Raw genomic sequence first — 10,885 nt, 5'->3', positions numbered from 1 at the left:
TCTCTCTCTCTCTCTCTCTCTCTCTCTCTCTCTCACACACACACACACACACACACACACACACACACACACTCTCTCTCACACACACACATTGCATTCAGCATCCCTTCATGTAGACTCCGTAATTGTAAGAAAAAAGTTAGAGAAGAGACGAAGTTAACGAAGGACTTTCAATGTTCAATAGGAAGAACTCCGAGCCGATCAAATGCAATCACAAGGAAGTAAAGCACTAAGGGAAGAATTCAGTGGCATAAAAAGAGAATGGAATCATGAATAGATGTTATGGTTCGAGCTCGATTCAACGTAATCACAATGTTTTTAGGGAGTTAGTGTGTACCAGGTTTTTGTAATCAAAGAAATCAATGTACAAGGGAATGTTTTGGGTCATTAGCGCAATTTTTCTTTGAATCATGTTGTTTCTCTATCAAACTCGCAAATCAAAGACCTAGCGGATGTCCGACTAAAGTAACACATAATTTAGTGCGAAATTTGCCTCAACCCAACAACACACTGAATCCTAATTTTGCCGCGTCCTCTCCACATGGGTGTGGCTCATGCACCCGCTCTTAGACCTAGTTTGTGTATCATTTTCTGCAAAGACGTGTAAGAGATCTCTATGTAGCCTCTTTGAGGTGATTGTAACACGTCTTGAGTTCAAGAGTCAATACTCGTAATAAGTTATATATGACGTCTCTCTCCTTCTCTCATCTCGTAGTCGTACGTAGTAGTGATGATCGCGCGGTTGGATTTAGCGAAGGGGTAGCGTGTAGGAAAGCAGGGCACATTCTGACACACTTGCGTGGCTCTCTCCGCATCTGGCGGGAAGTCGTGTGAGAGAGAGTCCGGGGCTTGCAAAATCTATCGTCCAGAAAACGATACGGAGAGTGAGTGCAGTCGCAACGATTTGCAATCACATGTCCTCGCATGCATACACACATATCGTGACATAAGTTGAGAACTTGAGAGAGAGAAAGAGTGTGTGAGAGAGAGAGAGAGAGAGAGAGAGAGAGACGACACATACACACAATGAATCGAGTGGAATCTAACAACGGAACGCTTACAGACAAATCCACAGTCCACTCTTACGTTTCCTTGTTCTTTCCTGCTCTAGAGCGCGAGAGGAGAGAAGAGGAACCTCAGGACGACCTACAGCTCTGTCTCTCTATCTAGTGCTTTACTCACTGCTTAGCGCTCTCTCTCTCTCTCTCTCTCTCTCTCTCTCTAAAAAAGAAGCTACTACTGTGTGCACGTAAATTATGATTGTCCGTCCATCCATCTCTCCCGCTCTCTCTCAAATTAGGTGAAGCTATGTACTGCGTGCACGTAGATTATTCTCTCTCTCTCTCTCTCTCTCTCTCTCTCTCTCTCGGTCTCTCATCTCTCTGCCGCTATGACCCACATTACTGCAAGCTCCAGATCGTCCACTTCCTTCGCGTGAACGCCCTCCTAATTGCCACTGGGTCCTACTACGCTAGAGCGAGCAGCCAACTCCTATAATAATTGATGGCCCTTCGGCTGTATTTGAAATTTTGCATGCATATAATAAAAGCATAAAAATGTATAAAAATGTAATGATAAAAAATAATATTCCAAAGCTTGAGTTGAGCCTTGGCTCCACTCTAGTATGGCAGAGGCACAGGGAGTGTCTGATCAAAGGGCGAGCGCCGAGAGTCATGATGATGCCACGACCTTTGAACTCTTGCTTGCTGCGCTAGCTATCTGCGACTGTTGTGGTGTGAGAGAATATACACACACACACACAGCAGATGATTAGAGAGAGAGAGAGAGAGAGAGAGAGAGGATGGATGGAGTTTTTTATACAAGAGAAGCAAGCTTTATAGAGAGAGTATAGACACATACAGCAAATGATGAGTCCATTGAGTTGGATCATGCATGAGGGTAGGCAGGATGGGAGGAGGAGAGAGAGAGAGAAAGACTTACAGAGCCGGTGGGGCCCGTCCGGGAGGCTGAAAATTTGAAAGAGAGAGAAGACTCAGTAAAAGAGAGAGAGAGAGAGATGGAGTTTACAACTTTACACGAGAAGCAACCTTCATAGTTCATAGCCAGAGGAGAGAGAGACACTCACAGAAACCTTCTTTTGCCAAGGCTCAAGGTATCCTTTTCACAGCTCCGATAGTGAGAGGTGATTATCACTATCCACGCACGCGCGTGTGCCAAACCGTCTTTTGTCAGCATAAAGATGAGAGAGAGAGAGAAGGGCGGGGGGGGGGGGGGTCAACCTACTTGGCAATCCATGTGCATGGTGTAAAGGCTACACAATACATACAATGCAAAGGCTACTACATTAGCCTGCATTATATGTGACTCGACTCTAGAGAGAGAGAGAGAGAGAAGCTAAAAATACAATTATATACCCAGAAAACGATTGCCAACTTGTGAGCGTATAATCCAAAAAATAACATTATTTTAATATCCAGCTCATATGGCATGTTATGAGGTAGCAAAAAATAACAGGATTTAGCAAGTTTTAGCAGCTCCTAGCCGCTGCAAGGTGTTGGCAAGCTAGTACTACGACTACTAATAAGGCAGAGTTAAGGAACTGCAGAGCAAATTTGCACATAGTAGCTGCTCTACACACACACACACACGCTCTCACGGATCACATCCTCCCTCAATATTGTAAGCAACCAGCTCAAGTAAAGCATGCAATCTCTCTCTCTCTCTCACACTATCATCCCTCCTCTTTGTTTTGCTCTAGAAAGAAGAGATTCCCTCCCCCCCTAAGATCTTCTTTTTCCTTTCAAACCTCAGGCCTCAGTGCCTCACCTTCATATCCTTCACATCCCTTTGAGATGATCTGCTTGCTTCAAAGGCAATTTTTTATCCCCATGTGATGATTGCACAAGAACCACCAGTGGACACGACCTTTGCATTTTCTCATTGGGTGTGCAGACTCCAAAAGACTTATCATGCCCTCAATATTCCTCTGCTGGCCAACTACGCGGAAAAAGCGCGGAATCGATGTCGGTCAGTTTGGCATACCTTGACGCCTGGCCATCCTTAAAGGTGAGAATGCAAATCTGAGACAGCACTGTAAGGCCTCACTAGGTGCTCAAAGCAGTAACAGAAGGACTCAAGCATGTTATACAATGCAAGTCTCTTATCATAGGAGTGTGACTAAGAAAGCACTAAAGTGATAGTGATTAATTAAGGCTTGCAAGAAGGCTTTGTAATGAACCACATAGAAAAGAGGCCTGCACAATGACCCATTACTGTTGCTCTCCTAAAGTGCATTAATATATTGACCTATGTTCATCATTAGAAACCAATGCAGTACTATAATCTACAGACTATTCCATTCCATGTAGGCCTACATGCTGCCCAATCCGTTCTTCTTTATTGCAGCTGTCTTAGTGCTGAGGGTGTATGTACCCATTGGGCACTATATGCTCAATGCTTATTGTTAAAAAATGATATGATGATACTAACCTCTTGAAAGCTCAAATTTGGTGCAAATGCATTGAAATAGGTGTCCAAATGTACCCACTAATTTTTTAGAGGGTGCATGTGCAGAACATTATCATTATATGTAATTGAGTGAGTACATAGAAAGCAAGCAACCCCTCTCTTTCTCTCTCTCTGCTCAACTGTTGAAACTTGAAACCATTTTAAATTTCTGCTCATATGCACCATCACCATTGAAGTGAGTACTAGCCACAGACCATCATAATGATAGCTAATGTCAACCAAGTCAATACGATTGCGCCTCACAAGCATGCCCGAGAACACAGAAAGATATGCACTGGTATAGGTATATTGTAGGCAGTGCTAAAGTTGGAAACCATAGGCAGTGCCACATTAGCACTACATAGTGAATGGTGATAGATTTTGTAGCCATTGAAGTGAGCAAGCAATCCTGCAACCACCACCCCACCACTGATGCACGGAGTTCGAGGGAGACCGCTCCTCAAGAAGAAGGCAAACAATCACAAAAGTTTTTAAGGATATGCACACATGGCACTGGTCAAGAGTAGCCGGTTCTCTAACTGTTGTACGTATAGAGGAAACGAATGAATGGTGATGATATGCATTAGTGAGGTGTGATCCATTAACCAACCTACTGTGCTGCTAAGAATATCACATCAACAATCTAGCACTCCTAGGTTTAGATTAAAGTTATGGAAATTCATGTGCACTCAAACAGTAAAATGGTAGCTTTTTATGCTTATATGTAGCAGTCCCACTGTCCAATGTGTTTCATCCAAATCTTCAATTATCTGACCACACACTTACATCCATCTGCAAAGGTGTCAACAAATTATACACGAGCAACACATTTTTGCATCCTGCCTGCAGCTCTTGACCCAATGTTTCTAGACAAAGGAACATTGCCTTTGCTTCTCTGCTAGCTACCCAGCAGGCACCCCAATCCCCCCCTTTCTCTTTCTGGTAACAATCAAGCCATCCTTTTAGATTGCATGTAGAAGCTCTGTTTGTGGTTTGCTCTTCTTATGATTGCACTGCTTAACAAGAAATGTTGACTTAGGATTATTGTCGGTTGAATCGCATTGGCTTCTCACTATTGCCCTTTTCCCCCACGGTTTGCAGGTGTAGAGAAGACCCTGAATATTGTCACCTACATCCATGGCAAGAAGCACCATCTTGATTGCTTTTCTGGTCTGCGTGCTGCCGTCCTTCATCATTTGCAGGGCCATTACGAATGAGAAAGAGGCCTTGCTAGCATTCAAATCAGACTTGCAGACTCCAGCCGATGGCTTGCTGGATTGGGAGGCAAATTCAGATACTCCATGTCTCTGGAGGGGGGTGGTATGCCAGGGCCCACATGTGATTTCTCTCCGGCTACATGGAATGCAGCTCATGGGGAAGATTTCTCCGCACCTGGGTAGCTTATCAAGCTTGCAATCCTTGAACATGAGCTTCAACAATCTCACGGGAGAGCTCCCCTCCACTCTCTTCAATCTTGTCAATTTAGAGCATTTGGATCTCAGCCAAAACCTACTCTCAGGCAGGATTTCTACCCAATTGCACAAGCTGTCGAAACTGAAGCAGCTAATCCTGAGTTTCAACTCTTTCAATGGCAATCTACCTTCTGAAATAGCATACTTGAATCAATTGCAAGTGCTAGACTTGAGCTCCAACGCTTTCACAGGCCCTATTCCAGCTGAAGTAGGGCAGCTTGTTAATCTCACATACCTTGACTTGAGCATTAATAGCTTCACAAGCATCCCCTCTAGGCTGGGCATGGCAGTGAATCTTCTTACTCTTGATTTAAGTAACAATATCATATCCTCTTCTTTACTTTCTGAGCTTGGAAACCTCACCATGTTGGAGTACCTTGATCTGAGCAACAACTCTATTGGAGGAGCCATACCTCCAGAGATTGGCAAACTTAAAAGCTTGACTGACTTCATTGTCAGTATGAATAAGCTAAGAGGACCATTACCAAGGGAGATAGGAGGCTTGAAGAGCTTGGTCAGCTTGTCTGCTTCAGAAAATGAGCTCACAGGACCATTGCCTGATGAACTCGGAGAGCTTTATAATGTACAGAAAATCGACCTCGCAATCAACAACATTGCATCGCCGCTACCCGAGAGCATTGGAAACCTTCAGAATCTGAGAATACTCTCCTTGGCCAATAACCTTCTGAATGGCTCTATACCTTCTCGGTTGGGGAACTGCACTAGCTTGGCTACCCTCATGTTGTCCTTCAACTCTTTGTCTGGTCCGATACCCGACTCATTGCAGAGCCTTCAATCGATAATTGCATTCTCAGTTGAAAGAAATGCAATCACAGGACCTCTTCCATTTTGGATGGGTAGCTGGAAGTTTGTAAGTAATATCTTGCTTGGCTCAAACAGCTTAACAGGAAGGCTCATCCCACAGCTTGGCAACTGTTCTTCACTGACATCATTGTCTCTTGAAGACAACATGCTCACTGGCCCAATTCCATCGGAGCTTTGCAATGCAGAAGGCCTGCAGTCTCTCTATTTGCAAGGGAATAGTTTCATGGGCACTATTACAGACACATTCAAAGTGTGTTCCCAATTGACAGAGATACATTTGGACAACAATCAGCTTGTGGGAAGCATTCCTGTTTACTTGGGCAAGCTTCCCCTTGTTACAATCGAGCTTGCATACAACAATCTGACAGGATCTATTCCTGATGAGCTATGGAGCTCTTCTACTTTGCTTGGGTTTGAGGCTAGTGACAATCAGCTTGTAGGCAAGTTGTCCCCTTCCATTGGTAACCTTGTAACCTTGCAACATCTTGGCTTGAATTCGAACCAGCTCGAAGGCAGTATCCCAAAAGAGATTGGGAAGCTTGTGAACTTGCAGGTGCTTTTTCTGAATGGAAACCGCCTGCAAGGCTCCATCCCTGCAGAGCTTTTCAAGTGTGTGCAGCTCACCACTCTAGACCTTGGTGGTAATCAGCTCTCTGGGTTGATACCAAAACAGATTGGGCAGCTCATCAACTTGGAGTGCTTGGTTCTGTCTCACAACAGCCTGTCGGGATCGATTCCCTCAGAGGTATGTGCTGGATTTCAGCAAACATCTATTCCAACATCAAGCTATGTGCAGCACCATGGCTACTTTGATCTTTCTTGGAATTCTTTCTCTGGAGACATCCCAACCTCTATTGGTGATTGCAGTGTAATGGTCGAAATGTATCTTAACCATAACCAGATTACAGGGACCATCCCCCCGGAAGTAGCACGCTTGACAAACTTGACAAACCTAGATGTGTCCAGTAATCAAATAGGTGGGGGTCTGCCAGAGCAGTTGGGTAGTTTGCATAAACTTCAAGGGCTGAATGTGGCCTTTAATAAGCTCACCGGTGAGATTCCTGCTGCGTTAGGGGAGTTGCAAAGTTTAGTGAGCATGAATCTGACTAGCAACAGCCTAAGTGGTCCTCTGCCTATGGAGCTAGGGAATCTGGGAGCTCTTCAACATCTGGATCTGAGCTGGAACATTATTTCAGGTGAAATACCCCCAGCCTGGGGTCAGTTGGGCAGCATAATCGGAATAAGCATGCAGGGCAATAAACTAAATGGGGACCTGCAGTTTATCACACATGAAGAGCCTATCTGGCAGCAACTGGTCTCACTAAATCTCAGCCATAACTTCTTAAACGGACCCATTCCTGATAATTTTGGCAATCTCAGTGTGCTCAACTCACTTGATCTGCATGACAACGAGTTTGTTGGACGGATTCCTGCAAGCCTTGGAGCCCTCTCCCAACTTCAGTATCTAGATTTGTCCATGAACCATCTCGAGGGGCCTATCCCCTTGAATGTCTGTAGCCTAGAGGTACTCAGGTATCTCAATGCATCTAACAATCAGTTGACAGGTGATATCCCCAAAACTCCAGTTTGCCGAAATGGTTCGTTCGCAGGAAATGCCAGACTCTGTGCTGGAATTTTTTATGGAGAGTGTAGGGGGAATGGGCATCCCTCTACTTCTCTCTTGAACACAGGTGCAATCCTTGGCATCACCGTCGGCAGTTCCATTGGAGTGTTATGCTTGATGTTTGTCCTTGTCCGATGGAAATTGCTAAAGCAGGAGGCAGTGGCAGATGAATATTCAGATGAGAAGAGAAAGTTGAATAAACCCTTTGAACCAAACATGTTACTGCTTGCAAGTAAGATGCAGAAGGAGCCCCTTAGCATCAATGTCGCCATGTTTGAAAGGCCCTTGCTAAGGCTCACTCTCTCCGACATCCTCCGCATCACCAACAACTTTTGCAAGGCCAACATCATTGGGAATGGAGGTTTTGGCACTGTGTACAAGGCAGTGCTTCCAGACGGGCGGACAGTTGCCATAAAGAAGCTAGGGCCTGCAGGATTACAAGGAAACAGAGAATTTCTAGCTGAAATGGAAACCTTAGGCAAGGTTAAGCATAAGAACTTGGTTCCACTTCTTGGTTATTGCTCATTTGGTGATGAGAAGCTTCTTGTGTATGACTACATGGCTCATGGAAGCTTAGATGTATGGCTGAGGAACAGGGCAGATGCCGTAGAGGTCTTGGATTGGGCCAAAAGGTTCAAAATTGCGGTCGGAGCAGCTCGAGGTCTTGCGTTTTTACACCATGGGTTTATCCCGCACATCATCCACAGGGACATGAAGGCAAGCAACATTCTCCTGGACACAGATTTTGAACCAAAGGTTGCAGATTTCGGTTTGGCACGCCTCATTAGCGCATGTGAAACTCATGTCAGCACAGACATTGCTGGGACTTTTGGCTACATTCCGCCTGAGTACGGGCAGAGCTGGCGATCTACTGTAAAGGGTGATGTTTACAGCTATGGAGTTATTTTACTTGAGCTTTTGACAGGCAAGGAACCAACAGGGTCTGATTTCAAGGAGATTGAAGGAGGCAATTTGGTGGGGTGGGTAAGACAGAAGATTAATCAAAGCAAGGTAGCAGATGTTCTCGACGCAGCGGTCATGTCCAATGGGGCATGGAAAGTCAAGGCTATGCAGGTCCTTCAAGTGGCCACTCTTTGTACGTCTGATGACCCAGTGCGACGCCCTACCATGTTGCAAGTGGTCAAGCATCTCAAAGAGATTGAGGGGTTTCCACAAAAGCTTGGAATAGACTGTTTGGCTTGAATGAGCAGGATGCATCATAGACTCCAACATACACAGTGAGTTTTCATCTATTAGCAAGCCTTTAAAAATTTTGGCAGTACTTGTTGAGTCAGTCATTCCTTAGATCATGAGTAAATCAAACTTGTCACTGTGAAGGGATTTTATCATTTATATGCTTTTTCATTTATGGATTTCAGCTGGTAATCCACAAGGAAATGCTATCGGGAGAGCTATTGAACATGCGAGGCTGTGTGCTTGCGAAGTGAAATTTTGCTTTTTGGCCCTCATCAAGCTGAAAAGATCGAATAAGAGCAAGTACATCGCAAGCACGCATGGTGTACTCATGATAGCCTTGAGTCAGCATCACCCAACTTGAGCTCTTAGTTGGATCCCATGGTTCTTTAGGTTTCATTTGTCTGCATTGTCAGATCACCTTCCAAGGAGCTCAACAGGCTACCATGGCAATTGCTGTAAATACCTTTAGCGCTTTCCACACATACTAGCCCTCACATTATTAGTTATGACCCTATGTACTTTGGAGACTTTCTTGATGTGCTTTAAGATTGCACACCTGAAAGATAGATTCAATTTGTCATATTACATTCTAGCTCTTGTTCATGTTACACACATGTAAACTAAGATAGGTGCATTCTTATGCATACAGATCGCGGTATATGTAAGGAGACATTGTTGTCTTGCAATAAAGAAATAAACGAACTTCCTCCCGACTTTTATTTGGTTTTGTTGTGTATAGACGGTGTAATTAAGGCCTTGCTGGAGCACTCAAAATGTTGTCTTTAGCTATTAATTAAGATTGTAATCCTCATTTTGGAATGCTTCAAGTGATGCCAACACGTACTGAACAGCTTATGCCTTTCAACTTATGGAAACATCCTGTGCATTTTTCTGGTACTAAGCATAGATCACACGGTTTTGGTCACTCTGAAAGGATTCGGAGTGAGCCTTGTAGCATTGTCTGATTTTGTGAACCACGGAAATTGTATTTCAACTACTTCCACATGTGCTTAATAACCACGTTAACTGGATAACAGGCATTCAATGGTGACTAATCCTCACTAAGAAGAGTCTCTGACAGAGATACCAAAGATTTTGGTCTCTAATTGGGTTCATTCTTTTAATAGAAAGGCATAAAAATTCTGTGTGCGCTTTTCATTTGTGAAAGTGCCTCTCTATCCAATTGCCTTAAGTGACTTTTATTTGTTTTAGAATGCCAAAATCACAAGAAGTTTTAGAAATTTTCTCATGTAGGAAAACGGAGTCTTTTCCGGTGTTTTTCATACAATGAATAACATCATGAGCTTCTGTTCGAGAGGCACCGCATACCTAGCTAGGTACGATTGGGGGTAGGGGACCACCGGTCCCCCCCACCGGGCCGGCGGTCCCTTGCCCCCAATCTTACCTAGCTAGCTATGCGGTGCCTCCCTCACAGAAGCTCATGATGTTGAGGTAAGTCACAATGTGGGAATTATTGTGAGAATTTGTCCAAAACTTCTTGTGAATGAGTCTTCCCCTTGTTTAAACAAGCTGGGAAGTGCAAGGGAATCCGAAATATTGCCGAATTGCTTATTAAAGCTCATTGATAGACCTTATCCACAAAGTCTGAAGTGGCATTTGTCAATGTTGGTGTTTTACATAGTCCAAAACCCTGCCAACTGCTTAATCAATTTAATTGATGGACATTAATGACATAGTGTCTCATGTCATTTGGCAATCATGTTGCTAATCAATAATGTCCAGCATTGATGATCATCCTAAGCCCAATATCCTATCACATGCTCTGCTACAGATGACAAGGTGAAAAGTCACAATGGCCTACACAAGAGGGTAAGAAATAGTGAGTGTAATCCACTACTAAATGCCCCTCTGCTGCAGAAATAGGAAAACAAATTAACTATCTCTCACAATGGCCTACATGTACAAAAGGCAATGGTTAGTTGTGCCCCTCTTTCAAGAAATAGGAAGAAAAGAAGTTTGTTATCACTAACTTGCCACGGCGCGGCACCAATCGACAAGCTTTATACAGCAGTCTACAATGGCCCACAAGAATTCAATGCTTTACTAAGGCCTTATGTAGGCCAAAAAGAAATGGCTATCCTTTTTGCTCTATGGAACATACATATACACTCTCCATGTAGTAGAAAAGATTTCACAAAGGCAAAAGTTTCTAGCTTTCTGTGATTTCTAGAGTTCTAAGAACATTCAGCTTCTTAAAGCATCGATTGACGACATAATTAAACACCCAATGTTGGAATTTACTAGTGTCCACCCTTGGTCGATCTAAGCAAGAGCTTTA

General features: G+C 43.9%; 1 protein-coding gene across 2 annotated transcripts; it reads left to right on the top strand.

Moving 5' to 3' along the window:
* Positions 1-2,481: 2,481 nt before the first annotated feature.
* On the top strand, positions 2,482-9,303 carry LOC147464953 (uncharacterized). 2 transcript variants are annotated; one of them, XM_086517216.1, is made up of 3 exons: positions 2,482-3,027; positions 4,570-8,627; positions 8,769-9,303. In XM_086517216.1, exon 2 carries the CDS (start codon positions 4,606-4,608, stop codon positions 8,590-8,592), a length of 3,987 nt encoding a protein of 1,328 aa, XP_086373342.1. In that variant the 5' UTR covers positions 2,482-3,027; positions 4,570-4,605; the 3' UTR covers positions 8,593-8,627; positions 8,769-9,303. The 2 variants fall into 2 exon arrangements, with proteins under 2 accessions (XP_086373342.1, XP_086373347.1); XM_086517221.1 differs by lacking the exon at positions 2,482-3,027 and adding an exon at positions 3,061-4,410.
* Positions 9,304-10,885: the final 1,582 nt, after the last annotated feature.

Source organism: Adiantum capillus-veneris, chromosome 1, assembly GCF_014529385.1.
Source record: "Adiantum capillus-veneris isolate H3 chromosome 1, ASM1452938v2, whole genome shotgun sequence".
NCBI lineage: Eukaryota > Viridiplantae > Streptophyta > Polypodiopsida > Polypodiales > Pteridaceae > Adiantum > Adiantum capillus-veneris.
The sequence above is the reverse complement of the archived record's forward strand: the minus strand, read 5'-3'. Positions and strand labels throughout refer to the sequence as shown.